Source organism: Sciurus vulgaris (genome assembly GCF_902686455.1).
Source record: "Sciurus vulgaris genome assembly, chromosome: 8".
NCBI classification, from domain to species: Eukaryota; Metazoa; Chordata; class Mammalia; order Rodentia; family Sciuridae; genus Sciurus; species Sciurus vulgaris.
In genome coordinates this window covers 47,307,532-47,331,434 of record NC_136468.1, presented here as the reverse complement: position 1 = coordinate 47,331,434, position 23,903 = coordinate 47,307,532, and the positions used below count along the sequence as shown (strand labels likewise).

General features: G+C 39.4%; 1 protein-coding gene across 1 annotated transcript in view; it reads right to left on the bottom strand.

The window, feature by feature from the left end:
* Positions 1 to 23,903, bottom strand: part of SLC25A13 (solute carrier family 25 member 13) — a 216,638-nt gene that overhangs the window by 73,679 nt on the left and 119,056 nt on the right. Inside the window, 2 exon segments of the mRNA XM_079152267.1 lie at positions 11,546 to 11,626; positions 13,192 to 13,244. Coding sequence (XP_079008393.1) covers positions 11,546 to 11,626; positions 13,192 to 13,244 — 134 coding nt within the window.

Below are 23,903 nucleotides of genomic sequence, written 5' to 3'. Positions count from 1 at the left end.
AATTTTTCCTGGGACCTGAGGAGTCAAGTCAAAAGAATTCGTAAGATGAAGAAAAAGCATGCTTTCTTATTTTTCCCCCAAACCATTCTAGTCTGGAGAATATTCAGAGAATGCTCACAGTTTTGATTTTAAAACAATCAAAACCATCATCAGTCTGTAGTCCACAGAAAACAGAGTGTACATTTTTATCTGTGTAATTTCTGCTATGTTTTAAACTAAAAGCCTTAAATATAACCATAATTTAATCACTTTCCTTTAATTTGAATTCACATGGTACATACTTATAGCTACTTAAAAAATTAAGTGGCAAAATGTATATGAAGAATATGTATCTTGATATTTTAATTATACTCAATTGAATGTACTTAGATTTAAAGTGCTTTTCACAAATGACATGTGCTAAGAATATCTAATTGCACACTGACATTCTAAAATATGTGCTTACATGTGTCAAAAATAGATTAATAAGAAGTTATGGAATATGAATTTTTTTAAAACTAAAACCCAAATACATTATTTTGATTATTTAGATAAAAACAAAATTGTAACTATAAATAAGGTCTCCACTAGTAAATGCCTAATGTTTTATGTTACATTAAAATGACTAAAAGTATGTGCTATTTGAATAAATTAGAAAATAAAGATTTCTTAGGAAATCTAAGCTTTAAGATATTTTCCATTTACTCTCTCCCTAACACAATGTTAAATGACAACATGAAGATAATTTGTATACAGAACAAGTAGTATTATTGTGTATGAAAATCAAAAGTACAAAACAGATATTCAACAAATACCAATGAATGGATTAAATTCATATGCTTTGCAAATACGAGTTCACTACTGTTCCCAAGTAATGAAGGCAGGCATGTAGCACCTCACAAAAAAGCTACAAGCCTGAGGCAGCATGAAGTCCAAGGCCGTTCACTCTATCCAGCTCTGAAGGGAAAGTGTGTTGGGCCCAGTGTCCTCACAAGAAATGTCACCCTCCTGCAATCAGGAACTTAAGTCCCATTCCAAGTCCAGCAAAGAACTTTTTCTCAAATGCTAGTTGTTGTGGGCCGAATTACATCCCTCCAAAACTCATACCTGGAATTCCTAACTCCGAAAACATTCAGAATGAGTACCTCAGAATGAGACTGTATTTTGAGAAAGGACCTTTAAAGAGGTAATTAAAGTAAAATGAAATCATATGGGTGAGCCCTAATCCTCTGTCCTTATAAGAGGAGGAGATTAAGGTTCTATAGCACACAGACTAGGGGGTGACAACATGAGAACACAGGGACAAGGTGGCCCCCCTGCAACAAAGGGGAGAGCTTTAAGAGAATTAAACTTGCCAACAATGCAATCTTGGACTTCAAGGCCCCAGGTCTATGAGAAAATAAATTATGTTGCCAAGTAACCCAGTCTGTGGCATTTGTTATGACATTCCTAGAAAACTGACTAAGATGGAGTACTAAGATGGAGTGTCCGACTAATGACACATCTCTAAAATAAAGCAACTTAAGATTTTCCTCCTTTGATTTGGTATGTAAACTTAGTTCTTTGGTAAAAAAGTCTGTAACTAGATTTTCAACAACTTTGAAAAGAGAATAAAGTAGATTCTTACCATTTCACTGTTTCTGAGACAGATACCAAACTGAAATGTCCTAATTTCTCAATTGCATGGTAAGGCAGGAAAAGTCTATTCTGTATACACATTTCACAAATATTATATTTCGTATTTTCAGCTTCATAGGTTTTTAATAGACCTATAGAAGCCTGGCCAAGAAACCAAAGCAGAATCTATTTGACTGACATTAAAAAGCAATTAAGTTACAGACCTGTCAAATATGTTAACATTTAGGGTCTGCCTGTTACACATGTCTATTTTGACTAGTACCACCAGAATCACTTAATGCTTTACAGACCTTCCATGTCTAAAGTACCTTAACTGCATGAAAGCTGTGACCCAATCTTCCTTCAGATTTTCATATCATAACCCCCCCTTCCCCAATTTATTAGAAATCCAGAAGGAAGGTCCAACATTTTGAAGTGAGTTGACTTCTGAGGCTTTACCAAAGAGAAGAGAATAGCAGAAAAGAGATATCTGGTTGGTTGTGTGTCTGTTATGAGAGGTGGACTTCCCCACTAAGGTGGCACTGACGAGTCTCAGAAACAACCCTAAGTCAGGCAGGTCATCCTTGTCTCAGTCTGTTTAGCTGCTATAACAAAATGTCACAGACTAGGCAGCTTACTAAAGCATCAATTTATTTCTTAGAGTTCTAGAGGCTGAAAGTCCATGGTCAGGGTCCATGCTATCTCTTGCTGTATCTTCACATGGCATAAAGATAAGTAATTCTCTAAGGTTCTTTTTATAAGGGCACTAATCCCATTTGTGAGGGGTTCTCCTCTCATGACTTAAATCATTTCTGCAAAGCCCAACCCCTTAATACCATTACATTGGGGGTTAAGTTTCAATGTATGAAAAAATATTAACTCTATAGTTTCCATAAATCCTTAGTACCATAGTACCATCAGATTTTGCTTTTGTTTTTGCCCAGTCCAAATGGAAGTCATCTGCAGAAGATCCTCTCCTCTCACAGAGGCAGGCAGGCAGCGGAACTCTGTCCTAGGCATGGTCTCCGTCCCATCACATAGGAGACTTCTTGGGTGAACTATGATGGAGTTACCTCCTTGACTTTTCTGAGATCTCCAAATCTGGATACCGCCATGGCTAACATTTTTTGTTATTCATGAGCTCCTTTTTAAAGACTCTCTTTTCTATTATTCCTTCATGGTTTTGACATGATGTTTTCATATGTTAACCATTCAATAAAAACTTTTCTACTTAAAAGGGAGGCTATAATAAATAAACTATACCAAATGTCCCATGTTATTATCTTCTTTCTATTCTTAGGGTTCTGAATATATTTAAGGGTTATCTGACATTTTGGGGAATGAAGTCAAATAAAATAAACAGGGTCTTTTTAAAGGCTGCTCTATGGAATGCTTTCTTGTGAAACACCCTGCATATGTGGGCATGGTTACAGGCACAAGGGAAAGCCCACCAATTCCTTCACCTGCCCTCTCTGGAGTTCACACCTCTTCACTGGCCATCTCCCTCTAGGTTAATAAAAACAGGGAAGATGAAGTAACCACCTCTCCTTTCCAATTCACAACTGCCCTCATCACCAACACCTTTCAAACATTCATTCATTCAACAGACATTCTTTAAGCACCTCCTGTACATCAGACATTAAGCTAGGCACACATAACAGTGAGATATGTGCCCTCTGCTTATCACATGGATGTCTAGGTTTCATCAGCATCTAGCCAAGTTCCTGAGGGACACAGCACATAGTTGTAAAAGAGGATCTTCACAAGTGGCAAAGCAGTGATTGCATCTGACAAAGATAGTAGGTCACACATAACACCTGATACAGTCTCTAAGCCTTAAGTCAACAGGAGTTGAAAGACAGCATAAAGCACAAGGATAAATTAAGAAAATCTATAATATGTTCTTAATTTTGCAGGTGGGTATATGCAAAAATTACTTAGAGAAAATATTTCAAATAATAAAATTTTAAAATAGTGTTAACAGCCATTAGGTTTCCATTAAACTACAAGTGAATCACAAAGATGTAAGCATTAACCATAATCAACGTATTTCCATAATATCATCTTGGTTACTTGACATGTCACACAGGAGTGACTTCACAGAAACTCAACTTAATAACTGAGTCTCACATCACCTTCTATTTTTAAGTAGGATATGTGCAGAGACTTGAACAATGAAATAAAAATTCTGCCTTAAAAAAACTATACTGTGAGGCCATGTCTTCACAGGAAGACCTGGGAAGAAAAAGATCACCAAAGTTGGATTTAAATCCACTTTTGGCAATCTGCATGACCAGCTCTGATTGACAGAGTTTGCATTCATTACATTAAAGAAATTTTTTTTTCTGGTTTGATATGATTTGGTCCAAAATCTAAAGGGATTTCAAGTTCAATCACAAGGAACTTTTGGTATATCTTATAAAGGAAGAACCCACACTACTATTCAGGAAATACTTACAGAATTCAGAATTAAAAATAAAACAGTACAAGAAAGATTTGAAGACACACAAATAGTGGAAAACAAAGAAATTGTTAAGCACACTCACATCTGATTGATTCCAGGCTGCCATTAGCCTTCTACCCAAAATAAGATTTGCCAATCGAATTTCCTCTCAATAATGAAAAATAAAACACTACTGAGCAACTTGTCCTAATTAGCTGGAGGATAAAGAGAAGTTGAAAGGTCATACCATTACAGAGAGGCCAGGTAGTTGGCAAGAATATGGAGGGAATTCTAGAAAAAGTCAATGCCACAAAGAGAAGAAATGGACCAAAAGAGTAAAAAGATGTGTGGAGAGATGTAAAGTCATTGTGAGAGAGACCAAGAAGGCTAAGTGGGAAAATGGAGAGAGGAGACTGTTCCCAGAGCTGCTTCAATTCTCGAGAATCTTCACTTTTATTTCACGAGACCCTTAAGGTAAGCCTTGTTAATGCCACTTTAGTGAGCTTCTACTCCCAGTGGCCTCCAGCATTCTGTAACAGATGAATGGGTTCCAGAGTTAGCAACAGACCTGTGAGAAGACATGGGACTGCTTCTGAAGCCTTCTCAAGGTGGAGGGCCACAAGGGTGCTGCTGCCCCACAACACTGCTTACTGAGCCACCCACCAACTGTTGCTATTCCTACTCAGAGGTAGAGTCTAATTTCTCTCCTTTTGAATATGGCCTGGCCTCCCTGCCTTGCTTGACTTACAGAACAAAGTGGAAGTGTGGGCCATAAGAAGTCTGGCATTTTCTGCCAGGCCTCTTCAGATGGCCTGCTCTTGGTGGGGATCCTTTCAGAATCAAGCTGGCAAGGTATGCAAGGTACGAGTTACACAGAGAAGTCATAGTAGGTGCTCAGGACAACAGTCCCAACTGATAGCAGTTGACAGTGCACATTCTGGCCAGCCTTGAGAGTAAGCCACCGTGGATATGCGGCTCAGATAGGCCTCAGAAAAATCCAGCCCTGACTGGCATCTGCCTGTACCCATGTGGAAATCCCAAACTAGAGCCTCCCAGCTGAGCCCAGTCAACCCAGAGAACCATAAGAGATAATACACTGTTGTTTGAAGCCACTAGGTTTTAAGATGACTTGTTGTGCAGCGAAGGATAATCAGAACTCTGCTCCTCCTCAGTGATGCAGAAACTAAAATCATTCCCATCAGGAAGTAAACCCTGGGACCAAGACTGGAATGCAGTATGAGTTAAGATGGAATAAAAATCATATTTAGAAGAAGGATGCTTAGTTGCCCAGCAGAGGAAACCAACTGTAGAGAAATGGGCAAACTCATGGGCCAGGGCTGTAGCTCAGTAGTACAGTGCTGGCCTAGCACATGTAAAGCCCTGGGTTCCATCTCCAGTGCCTCAAAAACAAACAACAACAAAGGAGCTCAGATCTTCCACAGCCATATCCAAACTCTAATAAACTTCCCTTTGCCCCAGTGTAACTGAATGTGACTATTGTTTTCCATTTCGGAAGCCTAACTGAAACATTTATTTTCAAAGAGTCCAAAATATAAAAGCAGGTATTGGAAGAAGAGCAAGACTAGCATTGGACTCATGTTTTAATTACTGCACATTTATTATCTCTGTTAATTTCCACCACAACCATGACAAGTAAGAGAGTGTGGGTTAAAGATGGCTGCAATACCTCTGGCACTTCCTCTACTCTTGAGGAAGTGGACTTCCCCTGCCACTGAATCTGGCTTGTTAACACAATGTGATTAAATCAATGCCATGTACCTACAGAGGGTGGGCCTGAGAGACCCAGCTCCTCACTTGGCTCTTAGAACACTGCCACTTAGGAGCAGATATTACGGTATAAGGAAGCTTAGGAAGCCCAGGCAGCCACACCACCTGGGGAAGTTCACCTGCAGAACCCTAGGACTGCACGGAGTTCCCAGCTTGCTGCCATTTGTATGAGGCCATGCTGGATCTTCTAGCAGCCCAGCACTCCAGATGAAATCATAGCCAACAGGCAGAACTCTCGCGTCATTACTGTTTTAAGCCATTAAATGTTGGAAAGCCTTGTTATACATATTAGATAATTGAAAAGAGATTGTTATCTCCATTTTACAGACAAGAGAGGCCCAGAGAAGGCAAAAAAAAAACTATCTATCTATTCCTTGACTCCCATCTGGTAGGTGACGCTTTGAGACCCCAAACTGACTGAAAGCCCAGGCTCTTCAAAGGACAATGACCGTCCTGCTGTTAGATGGAATTACTTTTAACACAGATAGTTACAATTTTCAAAGGGATTAATTTTATAAATAAAAACATCCCTATTATGCAAATTCTCAAACACTAGAATTCTGAGGTTTTAAGAACACTTTCACTTTGTAAAATGATGTCCATCTATATGCTTTCTACTTTTTATAGCTTGGGAATCACGATTAAGTATGGCTTGGAGAGAAAGGTGATAAATTTTATTAAGGATGGGGAAGATATAACTAACTTTAAGGAAAATATATATGTATGAGCCCATTACCAGATCTGTCACGGATAAACTGAAGATTTAAGTAGTTTACTTTTAAGAGCCATTTTGGTTTTAAAATTCTTCCATTCAACAAACATATACGAAGTGTCTGCTTTACCATCTACCACCTGAGGTCCTTGAGGGTACATGAGTGAATAAAAAGACCCCTGCTCTTGTGGAGCCTATCCTTTATAATGAGAGAGGCAGAAGACAAACAGATGTCATTTGGTGAATATGTACAATTTTACAGAATGTTTAAAGGTAGTAAGAGCTATGACAAGAAGAGGGAGGGAGAGAGAGAAAAAGAAAGATGGAATGTAGGGAGGACCAACAATAAGGCAGAAAGGCAGGGTGTGTATCTGAAGTGGAGATGGTTAAAATTTTTTAATTTACTAGTACTGAGTTTAAGTGTAAACTGCAAGACTGAAGGAATAACGGTAGTCTAGGGAAGAAATCAAAACTTGGTTAAATGAATACACTGTCCCAAACAGAAGTATATCTATATACGCCTATAAATCCATGCATCTGTAACAGACACATAGCACATGCCACATCACAACATTTGAAAGTGATACTCCCATTTGCTCTTCTTTTCTGATAAGCAAAGCACAAGAGTGGCAGTGATGGGAAAATGCAAGGGCTTCAATCTGGAAATCATATAAGTTGTTCCCACAGCACCAGGTTTGAATGAGACATTCAAAAGCAAACATTTGTATTCCTTAGGGATACATTTATCTGTAACACAGAGCAGGAAGATGCACATGGCAATGAGAAATACCCATTTCAGGACAGGTTTGCTTGGGGGATGAAGAAAGGAAAAGCAACTGAGACATGCACACCAGGGCCTCCTGCTGCACTTACAAGTTTGCCATTTTTAGCTAAGTGGTAGGCACACTAGTGTATCTTTGTGTTTTCCAAAACTTTGCAAAATAAACATCAACCACAATTGAATGTAATGTAAAAAAGATGAGGCAAGTGATAAAAACTTGCTTCGAAAATGACATCTGATATATGACTGTACAACAGGTATTAAAATATCATATGCAGGGGAATTCCCAAGATAGTGAAAAAGTCGACAAGGACAGCATTAGGGTGCTGCCTACTTGCCAGGGAGAGCAATTAAGATAGTTCTTTAAGATGTAATCCCAGTTACTCAGGAGGATCCCACATTAAAGGCCAGCCTGGGCAATTTAGTAAGACCCTGATTTAAAATAAAATGAAAAAGCACTGGTGGTCGAGTGATTGCCTAGCATGTACTAGGCCCTAGGTTTGATCCTTACTACCTGAAGGGGGGAAACAAAAAGGACTGCTCTTCATTCCAGGTTTTTCTAATGGTGATAGTCTTACAATCCCTTTCAGAACCAATGACACAAGCATATCAGTGATTTTTCTCACTCAAACGTAAATTTCCATAAACAGCAGGTATATTTGTACATGAATACACACATGAACATCATGATGGGAAAATACCATGGACCCATTACTAAAGGATTATAGTTCAAAAGCGTTTGGGGCTGGGGGAGATAGCTCAGTTGGTAGAGTGCTTGCCTTGCAAGCACAAGGCTCTGGGTTCAATCCCCAGCACCACACACACACACAAAAAAGAATATAGTTCAAAAGTGTGTTCACTTGTTTTTCCAAAAATTGTTATAGAACATTACTATTTTCTATTGGTATATAACTAAGTTTTACTAAATGAACTTTAAAACTTTATATATTGATGACACTTTTTTTTTTTCCTGGTGAATATTAGACTTATTTTCACAACAGATAAATTAATCATCATATTTCTATTTCTTCCTTAAAATCAGCCATGGTACCACTTTTGCTTACTTGGTCCTTTTAAAGATAAAAGGATCAAAAGTTAAAGATTTCAAAACATCAGGATTTGAACCTTCTATTCCACTAGATACACAGAATATGATGGACTGTAATCTACAGATCATAGGAATTACAGAGATTTTTGTTTTTGTTTTTTTCTTAAGATAGTAATGAAGCAATAACAACAACATACTCAGAGATAGAATATCAGTTTTCCAAGTCACTGGGAACCTAACAGGGAATCCGGAGTGATCATAGGCCTCTCCTCTGCCACTTATGAGAACCTTCTCTGTCACTAACAGACTCCATCATACCCGCTCCCTGAGCTTCTAACCCAAGTTGGGGAAGAATGGAAGAAACAGAGGTGTGTGTGTGTGTGTGTGTGTGTGTGTGTATATTTAGTGCCAGGAAGCCTGAGGGTCCAGGGCTGTCAAAGCTCCCACAACTACTGACTAAATTTGGAATGTACAAAATCAACTCACAGAGAAAATGCACACCGCAAAGAATTCTTTCAGACTTAAAAAAGAGTTTGTAAACTTTGGTCTCAGCCACCTAGTTTAGCCTTGAATTGTGCTGAATATGTCACTACTGTAAAGTGTGAATCTACAAAACACTCAGAAAACTCAAGTCAAAATTTTGGCAGGGCTCTAAACTAAAACTAATCTCAATATGAAAAATCTGTTTTAAAAAAAAGTCTGATTCACCTTTTCATATGTGTCAATGAAACAAAAAATTTTATCTCATCGGTTACAGATACTATTTTATCAAAAATATCGAGTTAAGGAATGGGATAGATTTTATTCCTTTTATATATCAATGATTGGTTTCCTCTAAATATACTACCACTTTCATTTTTCCAAAAAATAAATAAAGATTGTTTGGCTAAGCACTATGAAGTTATGAGTTATAAGACAAAGATCTCCCAGCATATTTCTTGTTTTTGTATAAAACAGATTATAAAACAGAAAAAGCCTTGTCCAAAGAAATGAACAGCTTTGGTTATAAGTGCAAAAGTCAGTCATGTGTACTGACTCTTAGTAATGATGAAGCAAGGTGAATTCCCCAGGGACTTACAAGTCAACACCTAGCAATGCTTGGCTGGACTAAGGCAGGGCATGCTCATGTGACACAACCTCACTAAACCTTTTGTATCCCCGGTTGCACAGACCAGGTTGTGCAACTCACAGTGTCTAAGGTACACACTGGTTCCAGTTAAGGGAAAACATTGCCAAAGGCTTTGGGGAGAAATGTGGCTGCCGCTACTTAAAATACACACACACACAGGGAAGATGGAATCACCCAACTTCGTTCCTTGGAGATGGAAGGATGTCTGGATTGTCTGTTCCCCACAGGACTGCTTTCCTGGACAGGGATGCTGGGAGAGCCATGAACAATTGAGGAATACTGTCTATCTGCCTTTGAGATACAGGGTGGCAAACTTCACAGATATTTTAAGTAGTTGTAAAGCCTGAGTGGCTCCAGTTTTAAGCCTGTGTTTAGATCAGATTTGAAAAAGGGCTACACTTCTCTACTCTAAAATAACTAGATACCACATCTGATGCCAGCCTGTGCTCTGTATTTGAAATGGGCGACCACATGCAAAAACAAGACCACCTACAGATGGCACCCTGACAATACGTGCCACAACCAATCTCCTTGGCACCCAGATGCATGTGTAGGCAAAATGCTTTCATTGAAAACACACCTCCAGGCACCACACCATGATGACTGCCAAAATCTTTAGTAGCATCCCAGAATTAATTTTACATTTTGCATTCTTATAGAGATCTGTAATTGTGTCTTTATAGCAGGTTTAAAAATCTAATTTTAAAAGCAAACAAACAAACCCTGTGACCTGACTTACTGAAATGCCCTGCTATCTTGAATTCCTTGCAATAGCCTGAGGGCTGGGCTAGACACAGCCTGTGGAAACACCTATTTAGAAATCAGAAAATCCATTTACTCAAATGAAAGCCATAGAGGTTTTTTGAAATGAAGAGTACTTATGGAGAAGAGCAGTTTCTGCAACTGCTGCCATTCTCTGTGATTATTATTGTATGCTCTTTTTATTGAGCACATTAAAGGCTCCCTTTTTTCCATCCTGAATGCTACTAAAGTTACAGAACAAGGGGATCCTACCTGACCATCTCTGACAGGTCAGTGATCAAACAGAGTCAGTCAGAAGCCAAATTCCACCCATCTCTTTAAGAATCACCAGGAGCCATGACTTCATATTATGCTGAAGGGGCTACTCAATGTTAGGACAAGAGCCCATTCCACACAAATGTTAATATGCTCAGGTGTTTGGCCAATTTCTGAATGCAATGATTTTTAAGTTTATTTTATGATAACATAAAATAATTTCCAGCTCAGAAAAAAAGCAATAAAATAAAAAAAAAAGAAAGAAACAAAGAAAAATGTGACCTCATCTTTCTTAAAAGACACAAGGGTTAGGCAGAAAATCCACCACCACCATATTGCTTGAGTGATCAAAGCCTATTTATTTAACCAACCTTATCTTTAAGTAGCACCAGTCTTTGTATAAGAGTTTAATTTACTTAAAGTATTTATATTCACATGAACAAACCAGTACATGAGATAAAGCGAGACACAATGTTTTGTGGAACTTCAGAACAGGATGCAGGTTGTTCATCCATATCCAGAAGCAAACATTCCATGGTTTTGACAATGCAAAGCACCCTCAGCCAGTTATTCCCCAGCATCATTCCCCCAGAAGCACTGGAAGTTTGAAGGGTTGCTGCCACTTGTAAGGAAAAGCAAAGCAGAGAGCCACAGCTGATGTCTTCGAGCTACAAATCATAGTGCCTGACCCAGCAGAGGGTGTTGTGAGGAAGGAATGTACTGCAAATGAACTTTAGAAAAGGTAAGCAAAGATATTTCAAAGGCCAGACACTTCTGCCATGAATGACTTCTACTGCAGAACTAACTGCAAGCAATGATGCACTGCACAGGCATGACTTAACAGGCAGTACGACCAGAAACATTTACCCTTGCACCGCAGGAACAGTTGCCTGTGTAGGACAGGTAGAGTTGCCCTAGGAGACTCTGCCCTTGAACAGGATCTGTGGTTAAACAGAAGCCTTAGTCCACTCTGACAATGGCAGTGATAAGTGTGAGAAACAAATCTTTCAAATGTAGCCAAAGGTACTTACACAGCCTCCTGCAAGAATTTCTGCTGCAAGTGGGACGGAACCATCTTTGCGCATAAATTTATCCCTCACAAAATCATTCACCTTGAAGAAAAATATTTATAGAAGCTGATGAAAAATATAAAGAAAGTCATTAAACACGTATAAATATACATCTGTTAACATGCTATTTTTTTCTGTCAGTCTATTGGATAAATTAACAACCTTAAAATAATCTGAGAGAGGTACTCTTAACAGCATACATGCAGTCCTCGTCCCCCCCGCCCCCTTTTTTTTTTTTAGTACTGGGGATGGAACCCAGGGCCCTTTACATCTAAGTTGCATTCCCAGCCTTTTCTATTTTTTTTTATTTTGAGACAGGTCTCTCTAAGTTGCTTAGGGTCTCACAAAGTTTTTGAGGCTGGTCTTGAATTTGTAATCCTCCTGCCTCTGCTTCCCAAGTCGCTGGGATTACAGGTGTAAACTACCACACCCAGCATATATGCAGTTCCTAAAAGGTTAAAAAAAATGTATGCATCCTTGATCTTGCAGGGAGAAGAATTAAAGATATGTTGGCCTATAAGCCCCAAATTCAAATATGTCCTGCAGTTATAACTGCATGAAAATAAAGACAATGGACAGTAGAGATAAAATACAAACATATATCTTATAATTTAAGAACTGTTTTATAAGGTTTGATTAAAAATCACTTTCAAGTTTTCTAGCAAGATTTAATCTAAAATAGCACTCTTCACTGAGACCAATTTGGTTGTGCAGATTTTTTTAGCTTAGCAGAAATTCAGTATCTAAAAATTCCTCAAGGATTCTCAAAGAACCTCAATTGCATTAATTAATTAAGTATAATATTCTCAAAATGGTATGCACAACAAGCAATCTGAAGGAACAATCATGTGTTTTTGGCAGATACAGGTCAGAGAAGATTAGTTATCTCGAGGTCACATCACGGAATGGCATCAGAACTTCAAGGACCAAAGCTGTGTGGCCCAATTCAAAGAGTTTAACCTCCTGGAGTTTTGTGACCTTCATGATTTACATGCCATATCTACTTATTCCACAAGTTTAAAATGAATATCAACCACCTGTCAATATGAGCCATTCACTGGGCAAATAGTGATGAAGGATCAATTTCAACAAGAACACAGAGCCCTCAATATGCGACTTTCCAAAAGAAGCCCTGAACTCACATTCTGTAATCAGCAGGTGTAACTGAAAGAGTACATGTGTTGAGGTCAGAAAATCTGATTTTGAATTCTGGTTTTGAGTGATGTGGACCCAGGTTGGCTACTTACACCCTGTGAGCCTTTCTTTACCTGTATACAGTGGATCATATTTTGCTTGCAATTAAAACAATGAGAAGTTACACACACTAAGTGCCTACTGTGGTAGTACTGAAGGAAATGCTTCTGCTGTTGCTGCTGGAATGATGAATAACGATGGCAGCAACCACCAACAACCTTCAAATTCATTACCACGTTTTTGGATGTTTAGTGTTACATGGGTTATACTGAAAAGCTGCGTGTGCTGAGTATCCCATCTGCAAATTAGCACCTCGGAGGAACCACAAGCCTGCTGGTTCACGAAAGAATACCTGCTAGATCCTGGAGTCTGTGCAGATTCTCTTAATAAGAGCACCAACTCAAAAGACTTACTGTTAGTTTTATGGCCTTCTCTGGGGCGACTCCCAATAACTGTGGCAACAGACCTAAAAATCAACATAAGTAAGAAGTATATTAAATAAATTAGCATTAACTAAACAAATCAACAGCTCTGCAGAGGGGATCACCACTTAAAAACTGGGGCAATCTTTACTGCAATTTTCTGCTATTACCTTTAATGAGAATACTTGAAATGGAATGTTCAAGTACTAACTTCTAACAGCCACATCAGGCCCAAGTAAATTCCCTCCCACATTCTGGATCGTTTGCACATTGAGTAAATCAACAATATTAGTGATACAGGAAATCTTATTATTCCAGGGAAGTCTGCTCCTTTCCCTCCTGCCTCCTGGATCAGTAGACTTCAGTAGAAAAGTATATATACAATTCTCTTTAGTAAAGAGCATATAAACATATATGAATATATCTTTTAGTAAAGAATATACATATGTATATATATATAGTCTTTCCTGAAGATGTGTATATATATTTATATATACTAATGTATGCTTACCTATTCTTTACTAAAGATATATGCATACATATTTATATACACATACATATATATATGTACTAAAGTCCACTGATACGTATATATTTATTCAATCGTCCCAAATTCCCCAAGTTCAGCCATTTACTCATTCATTGAACTGTGACTTGTGAAAAGCACAAGACAAATAAGATTATGTGCTTACATGACTCACATGGAAGGAGAAACTTTTTGGGGAAGTGACAAGTGAAGAAAGATACATTCCAAAAGGGGGAACAGAAAAGTTCAAGAAAGCGGAGGAGACACAAGCCTGGTATGCTCTAGAGTGAGGGAGAACATCAGCAGGGCCCACAGAGAGCAGGCACAGGAAGAATAGCATAGGTGGGTGCCAGATGCTGTAGCCACACCAAGGGTAGGATTCTGAGCCTGATTTACTCCCAGATGAGAAGTAAGTAGAGTTTTAAGCAAGAGAGTGATGGGCTAATTCATATTTTTAAAAGACCACTCTGGCTGCTGTGTGGAAGGAAAAGAAGGGGACATACTTACTCTGTGTGTATGTGTCTCAGGATGGGAGACTGAGATTTGTCTGAGACAGTGAAATTGTCAAAAATGAAGACAGAAGACATTCTTGGAAGTAGCTAGAAACAATCTGTCATTTACTGGGATCCTTATTAAGATCAATAACAAATTTCTCTTTAGGAACCCCAGAAGTCACAAAGTAGTAGGATAATCAATTTGAAATATTAAAAGTAAATTCAACCCAACCTTGAATTCTATATCCACTAATACTATCCCTCAAACATGAAGGACATATTAAGAAATTCCTTGATTAAGAAAAAGATGAAAGAAAGAAAGAAAGAAAGAAAGAAAGGAAGAAAAAGGAAGAAAGAAAGAAAGGAAAAGAAAAGAAAGAGAGAAAGAGAGGGGGCGGGAAGGGAGAGGAGGGAGGGAGAGAAAGAGAAAAAAAAAGGAGTACTGGGGCTGGGGATATAGCTCAGTTGGTAAAGTGCTTGCCTCAGATGCACAAGGCCCTGAGTTCAATTCCCAGCACCACAATATCTAAATAAATAAAAAAGGAGTTCATTACTAGTAGATCTGTACAACAGGAAATAAGTTTTCAGCATGAACAGCTAGGAAGAGATGAGGAAGCCTATGGAGAGTGATGAGTCCGTGACAAGTGGACACATTCAGCCAAGTGGGAGGAAAACGAGGTTTGGAGAGTACAGGCAGGCAAGGCCTTTAGCAGGAAAGAGCCACTTTCAGGAATGATAGTTACACAATAGTTGATCTACATATCTAAACTGAAAAATGTCATTTCCATTTGTTCTTTCCTTTTTTTTTGGTACCAGAGATTGAACCCCGGGGCGCTTAACCACTGAGTCACATCCCCAGTCCTTTCTATGTCTTTTATTTAGAGACAAGGTCTCGCTAAATTGTGTGGGGCCTCGTTAGGTTGCTGAGGCTGGCTTTGAACTTGCAATTCTCCGGCCTCAGCCTCTGGAGCCACGTGGATTACAGGTATGGACCACCATGTCCACCTTTCATTTGTTCTAATGAAAGAAAATCAAAGTCAAATGCCTTTTCTTGGAAACACTAAGCTGACTGAGGGAAGAAACAGTTATCTATCCCCTGTGCCACACTGCTGTGCTTCAGAGGGGCTTCGCTGTTCTCTCCTTAGACAGGAAGTACAATTTTCTAATTTGTCCATGCAAGAAGGTCCACTTATAGCCTCTCCTGAGGGACCAGCCCTGCCCACACATCTTCTTAAAGGAGCAGTTTGAGGTCAGAGGTCACTAGCCTGTGTGTTGTATATATTCAACCTGTAGTTGTATGTGATTGAGGAACAAAAGTTTTCGAACATAATTTAAGCTCCTTGTAAAGACAGACAGATCTGAGAGCCCTGGGCTTCCTTCTGAAATCACAGCCATCTGCTCCAGGTGAGTAAGGCTCTGTCCTTTAGACAAGGACCCAAATCTGCAATCGGCCAAGGTCCCTCTCTGCATGAATGCTGACACCTCAATAAGGACAAGTGCCAGTTTTTGTTTTTATTGCTCTGTTGAGATCAGAGAAGTGTTTCTTTTTGCTCATGGCTACACAAAAAGTGAAACTAAATAGACCAAGACAGCTTCACATTTTAGGAAAAATGGGTCAAAGTTCATTTCATTGTGGAATTGGACAATAATGAAGATGCTGATGAAACATTTTAAAACAGCTATATCATGGTTGTTATGTGCCAGGCACGACTGTAAGCACTTTATTAATTCATTTAATCCTCATAACCACCCGCAGAGAGGAAACTAAGGCATACAGGGATTAAGTAATTTGTCCTAAGTTATCCAGGTAGTAAGTGGTGAGATGGGGCTTTCAAATCTAAGCCCTTCTACTCAAGAGTTTACACCCTTAGATGCCACTCAACTCTGTCATGTGTGTAATATGCATTTCTTCTCAGCCTCAAATGCTCATTTACATAAGCTGCCAGAATCTGACAAGGAGTTGAGTTTGCAATTCCTTGTCTAGGTAGCTATATTTTCAGAGCCTGCATCTCCCTGAGGCTACAACTGATTAGATAATGGGTAGACACCTAAAAGATCTGCAACCAGTAAGTTCAGCAAACTGAGACCTAGGGCAACCAAAGTGAAGCTTGCCAATCAGGATCCCTCCCTCTCATTGAGAGTCCTTTGAGGCAATGGAGCTGGCACAGAGGCCCAAATGGAAAAGGAAAAGATGCCATGGGTGGAGCAGAGGAAATGACCAGCTGGAAGCTCTGTGTGTGCTAATGTCACAAGGAAGCAGAAACCATGAATAAACAAAGGAAGTGGGTTGGCAGGAAGAAGAGAATGTAGAGCAAAAACAAAGGGAACACCAAAAAGAAAACAGAGTCCGAAGGCACAGAGATGGTCTCCATCACCCTCTGGTCACAATGAGACCAGGTTCTAGGATAACTCCCATTACTCCATGAGATTTCTGCCTTTTTTCTTACATGAACTCAACAGAAAGCCTCCCTGTGTACTTGCTAGCCTGAATGGAGCTATGCTCTTTATAATCTAAATGAGCCAAAGCAGCACTGGAGAGAAAGTGGGAATGGGGAGCCACCAGGTGAAGAAAGCCCTCTCTTTCAAAGAAAGCAGTCTCACCTCCTAAAACACTCATTTATCAACCTTTAAGAAGTTACACATAATGTGAGAAGAAAAGTTAGCTACTAACCAATGAAAACACATTAATTTCTACTAGTTAAACATGGCAAAAAGTTGTTTAAATTTCAGATGTTAACATTTAAAAGTAAAATCTCTATTTTCACTCTTGGTATTCAGGTAAAAACCAAAATGTTTAAATATTTACTTGCTAGATGTATTTTCTTCATTATTAAATTGCAGGCCCAAACTGTAGATGGGCTGAAAGCACTGTGATTTAAATGATGATCTCTTGTCTCCGTAACTACTCTATGACAGTCATTTTAAATGACTAATAAAAAAGCCCACAGAGCCAACTGACCACAGTGTTGGATGCAATCACCTCAGCCAGCCTTGTAAACTACTGAAATTTGTCTTTCTCCCTATAAATTTAGTGATGCATTGTGAACAGTAAAAACAAAAACAAAAAAAAAAAAAAAAAAACCAAAGCCAGAAAACCCTGTATTTATGATTAGAATGAGAGTAACATATATTTATTCATGGAGTGAACATTTACTGATTACCTTCTCTGGGTGCCTCACACTAGAATGAACTGGGATGAGATTGGTGTCTTTCCCTCAAAAAACTTCTTCCTTTAAAGGAAATTGGGTCCATGTGCCAGCAAGGGACAAAACATGTGAGAACAGCCTGATGAGCACCACAGCCCAGAGGTACCAAAGTGCCAGGAGATGGAGGAGAGAACAAGTGATTCTGTCTGTAGGAGGAAGGACGCACCAAAGAAGAGGAGCTATTTGCCCTGGGGCTTTAAGGGGCAACAGAGGTTCCCTGTAGTTAGAGATGTGAGTAGAAGGGAGGGCAACCTAGGTGGGCTGAGGGACTCGTGTGTGCAAAGACACCCAAGGCTCAAGATCATGGTTCATTCAGAGTCAGGGCAAGATCACTGGTTGGATCGGAGACCTTTTTACACACAATAATGATATCTGTGCACTTACTACACACTTGGTGCTACTTCTGTGTGTTTTATGTGAATTAACACATTTAAGCCAGGTGACGATCTTAACTCAGTGCATGCTACTTTTATCTCCATCAACCAATGAAGAAACTGAGGCTGACTTCAAAGTTGCTGCCCAGGGTTACTCAGTTGTTAGACAGAGAGCGGGAGTCTGGCTCCTACCTGGCATACTGAACCACTTATCTCATATTTAGTCACACTAAAAAGCATGGACCTAATTCTCTAGACACATCGGGTGGCTTTTAAAGTAAAAAGCAAAACATTACAGAGGCAGTTGAAGGACAAGCAAGGGCAGAGACCACGGACGGGAAGAAGAGTTAGGAGATTAGAGGAATATCATCAGAGGTCATGAGCTTCATTATACTGAATGAAGAATTTCAGCTCAGAATAAAACCAATGTACACGTGACTTGAAAGACCTGCGCCAGATGCCTGCACTCAGGGGGCTGGTGGGTGAGAACGATTCTTGTGGTGAAGATCTGGGCTAAACAGGAAAAAACAGGTGGCTGTGGGCTAAAACCTGAGGCCTAGAAGCTGTGCGCCTTGACACCACCCACCTTGGGTAAATGCTCTTTAGGAGGCAGGCGTCACAATCTGCTGGGATATCGAAAAGTCCGGGGGGGGGGAGGGGGGGAATTCCAGGAACCCTTCGTAGGCCCTGACCTCAGAGGGAGGAGGGTTATGTGTCTCAGTGAGGTTTAACCGCTCTAGTGAAGGCGCTTCATCACAGTTGCATTTAAGTGGCAAGTGCATATATGTTGAACATCTGGGTAACTCAGCAGAAATATCAGGTTTTTAACATAAGATGTTTCTGTTGGGTACTGGAAATCCATTTTAACCATTCAAAACACAGCTTGGATGTGTGTGTTGTTTCTAACCTGTCAAAACGGCAGTCCATTTTCCAACTGTCTCAAATGAAATTTATTAGTGTGGTTAGTTTTCTAATCTTCTCTTTTTAGTTCAGCTCCATCAGCACATATGGCAATGTTTCCTTGGCAAACTCTACTCTACCAGAAGGCTGTTAATGCGAGAAAAGATTTACAGGGTACAGTATTAATATGGTATTTTGTCTTCAAATTTCATGGGTTGGAGATATAAATCACACTGTCCCTCCTAATTCCAGTCCCGTAAGCAGCCCAACGAGAACTGAGCTGGAGGTGTGGGATCTAAGCCTACATTAGGAGCCTCCAACTTAAGCTTCATTTAGCCTCCCAAAAGGAGAATCCTACAAGCAATGTGCTAGGTTAGAAAGCTACCATACTATTTACCTAAGAACTTTTTGGAAATTCTAGAATTTCAGAGTTGAAAGAAACTGCGAGATAAACTAATAATACTAGTCCAAACAAGGTTATTTATTTTCAGTGGCCCGGCAACAAAATCAGCAGTTAGGGGTCTGGGCTAAAATGCTTGGTTTGTACCTCTTTCTTGATGAGTGATCTTGGCCAAGTTATTCTTGGCCAAACTAGTTCTAGGTTCCTCATTGTTTAAACAATGCTAATTACTATTCACTGGTTTAATTTGATAATTACATTAATAAATGTATACAAAGAACCAGATACTTTTCATCACCTATTGGGTAATGCCTCTTTCTCCGTATCTTCTCAAGGCATATCCTTGATTCATTCCTTGTTTACAAGACGCAATTCAGTCTCAATAATGTCCACAATCCAGAATTAGGTAAGGAGTATACTGCTGTTCTCATGACATTATGCCTACCCTTAGAAGAGCTATCCCCAAGCAACAAGGGCACATCTGGTCAGAGAGTCCAGGGCCCTCCTTTCTATAGGGAAAGAAAGATGATGAAGTAACACAGATGTAACAATACATTTTGAACTGCTTTGAAGTTAAAATATAATCTTACTAAGAACTTAAAAATTTTTCAACCTTTGCCAACATGCAACTTTTTGAAATGTTAATTTCTACTTGGTGACAGGGGAGCCAAGTGGTTAAGTGCATGGGTATAGAGCCCAGCCCCTGGGTCTGAATTCTGACTCTGCTATTTTTTAGCTGTGAAAGTGTTGTCGAGACACCTCATCTCTTTGTACCTTTACTTCCACTCCTGTGGAATGGGAATAATTATGGTATCACATCATCTTCATGGTGTACTTGTGAAGATGAAATGAGTTAATATAGACAAATCCCTCAGAACAGAGCCAAGCACACAGAAAGTTCTACAGAAATGGATTCTGTTGTTGCTTACTTTTATCAAGAATCTAGGAAGGATAAGCAGCTTGTTCCATGTCTATTTATTATCTATAGTAGCACTCAGAATCAAGGTCAGATCCACCACCAATTCCACAGTGGGCTCTAAACCCCCTAACGCTTACATTTTTGTTGCTCTAGTGAACTTATTGCTTCAACTTCCTTCTCTGTCCCAAAAAGACATTTCTTCCAGCACAGACAGTTCTGAAATGTTTCTCTGGGTTCCCAGCTCATGCTGCCAGCTCCCTGCACTGACTGGGCTTTTCATAAAACTACCGGAGGTTGGCCACAGGATGGGCATCAACATCACACTTCCCTCTGTCTCTACGTCATGAATACTAGGCTTTCCTGGGAAAGTAGTGTTCAAAAGTCCGGTTGACAGTCGACCAACAACTGTAGCTGTACATAGTTGCTGTTCCAAAGATCATGCTGGATATGATATGCAGAACCATGGAGCTGCTAACAAGGAAGAAACTCAAAACTGCAGGCAATGCTACTGTCCACTTAGACTAAAAGAAGGAGGGGAAGGTGCTGGGGTTGTGGTTCAGTGGTAATGCGCTTGCCTAGCACATGTGAGGCACTGGGTTTGATCCTCAGCACCACATAAAAATAAATAAATAAAAATCAATAAATAAAACAAGGGCATTGTGTTCATCTACAACTATATATACATACATACACATATACATCCATATATATATATATGGATGTGTATATATATATATATACACATATACATCCATATATATATATATATAGAGAGAGAGAGAGAGAGAGAGAGAGAGAGAGAGATTTTGATAGTGACCATGCCAGCCTGGAGAAAGGTAATGCAAAGCACATAAAATGGGGTCTAAAGCATTCAGCAAAGGCAACAGTCAGAATTTGGCAGGAAAAATTACTCTACAAGACACCTCTATTCCCATAGCTAAAGCCACAGCAGCACGCTGTTGTGTTATCTAGTTTCAACCTGGGGGCAACCCTTCCTATGTTAAATTCTTACCCTCCTGACCTCGCTGCTGAAGCCGCCACACTTGCCCCCCTGGCTTTCAACATCAGATTAACCTTCATTCTGGAGCTATCAGCACCCTGTGAGTCCTGCCTTCCAGCTCTTATTCCTGCTCCTATTTCTATGCCCTTCTCTCCTCACTTGTTCAAGCATTCTTTCCTCAGGCCTCCTCCCATTTGTCTGTCCACTTTTGACTCACATTGCCCCGGGCAGGAGGTACTTCCACCATCCCAACCACACTATCCTCTTTCAAAGCCCTCATTACAGTCCAGCTCTCCACAGGCTCCTGTGCTGCTGCCCCGAGGTGGCTGGACAGCAGAGCTGGGGAAAGGGCAGGGGCCAAGGAAGCAATGAAGATTTCAATGCCTGCCTATCTGGGTTAAAGGTTTTACTCAAAATTTCAGATACCATCTGTTTAAGTTATGGCTCTGGATGCCTTTGGGAGACTGCTAAAAAGCATAAAAGTAGGGCCTAGAAAAAAGTCAGCTCCTCTGACTTGTCTACTTTAGGGTTTTCCAGAAGAGAAGACCATTGGGAAGGATCATATAGTCTCTTTCAGTTTTTTATCCTAGTTCCTGACAACTTGAAGGATTCTGATTATCTTTGCTTCTATCTAAACTATAAAATATAATCTACCTCCTTTGTTTCAGTCTCAGTAAGGACAGTAGCTGGTTATATATGACCATTCCATTAATTTAATCATTAATCTTTTCTTCTCCAGGATGCCTGTAAGTTCAAGTTTCTGTCATATCTCACAGTTCTCTAAGCTCATCACTTCCCTCATAAGCCTCTAACAACTCTTCACACCTATCTGAGTTCCAGGTCTATTACCTTAGTCTCAGATAATAATGCCCTATGCTCACTACAGTCAATTCCCTAAAGATTCCTGAGAACGTGGTATCCTAAGGTAGGAACTACCCAAGTCTTTTGCTCTTTCTTGTTTGATTTCACATAATCAAATCTCTTTTAATTAATTATTATTTTTTTTTTTAGTTTAACACCCTAACAAAGTGTACAGCAATTGGCCAAGAAAATAAAACTCAAACTAAACTATTTTGTACTCAATAAAAAAGTTTTGGTGGACAAGGGTGAACCCATGGCCCAGACAGTTCACCAACTAGCTGTGGTTTGTTCCACAATGCACATGTTCGTAAGTAATGCAATTCAGAGTCGTGCAAACTTCATTTTATTTTGATGTTAGGATTTTAAAATCTACTTTTGCCCAAAGGCATTTTGCAAAAAGAAGGAATCTCACTGAGGGCCACACAATTTGGATACTCCCTTTATAGCACCATCAACCATAAGAAGAGACCTGGCATAAATTAGCTGCCTGACAAAACTTCCTTCCAGAATATACACAGATCAATGACTTCCTGATATATCACCACAACATCCTCTAGATGTCACCTTGAGAACATTCCAGGATGGAGAATGACTGTTTCACACTATACAGACAACCTGAAATAAGACATATTTAAAACTTTGCAAGCTTGAATCAACGGACTCAATAATTTTCCCCCCTTCTTTTGCCAATTACCTCAAAGATTAAGTACTGCTCCAAATTAAGTTTTATTCATAGAATGGTCTAATTTCTCTTTCTGGGAAATTTTCTTTAGGGCTTCTTGCACCAATAGAAACAAAAACCTTTCCTCTAAGAAGTATTTCTGATGAACCCCTATTTCTCTTGAATACATCTTTTCCCCAAAAGTCCTCCTAAATCATTTTCTAATTTCTGAGGCTTCTCATCTCAGTACCTGAAGCACCAGAGACAGGAGGGTGCCCTAAAGTTCAAAAGCAGAAACTAGTTACTCCTGGAAAGTTCAGAGCATTCAATTATGGATGACTGCCCCATCAACTGTCTGTCTTAAATATGCCTTGCTCTATAGTAGGGGCCAATGACTGGCTCATTTGGTCATCCAGTTCATTCAGACCAAATGAGCTGTCAAGTAATTCATTAAGGGTTTCAAACACCTGGGAGGATTCAATGGGTCTGGGGTAGGTCAGGTGTTATTTCCCTTAAGAGAGACAAACTTAGCCTGGGGGGGGGGGGGCAGATTTTAAAAAATTACAAAACACTTATGAAAATTTATCTGCTTTTTTTGTAAAGAAAGTAGTCCGTCTTATTATAGAGAAAGTTTGTGGACACAGTGTCATAGAACTTCTAAGGGGATCTTTTCCAGTAACCAAAACTTATACAAAAAATAAGAGTATCCTGGAGACAAAGAAACAGCAACCTACACAGAGACAGGGAGAGTAAGAACTACCCAGCTCACAATATTAACATTTCTTCTGACCCTAACGCAGTCTATTCAAATAAGGCCATCACCAACAGTTCCTAGAGCTATGTTATGGTCTCCTTGGGAAAAAGTGGCAGGGATTCAAATGTGCTCTCTGATTACTGCAGGATAACTTCCAGGACTCTATGCAGATGTTGGCAGCTGCCTGAGACAGGAAAAAACAAAACAGTGCATCCTGAAGCTGGAAGAATTACTTAAAAATAACCTTCATCCTAGTTCCATAGGGAACAACTTTTAAACACAAAATAGCTTCCTGTATTCTTGGTATAAGAAAAAAGACTGTGACAGAGAAAAGATAGTTATTAACCTTATAATAAGAACATATGCTGCAAAAGCACCTTCTTTCGGAGTCATTCGCCAACTTCTTAAAAAGTATACACAAAGGTAATTTTAAAATAGGGGAGAGACCTCACTTACACAACATTCTCAAATTATCCTATTCAGGGAATATGAGCAATTATATATGTCTTGATGGAGAAAAATTACATGTTATGCAAAATTTTAAAATATGAAAAAAATGCTCAATATTTTGAAACATGTTTATAAATTAGAAATGCACTCTGACATCT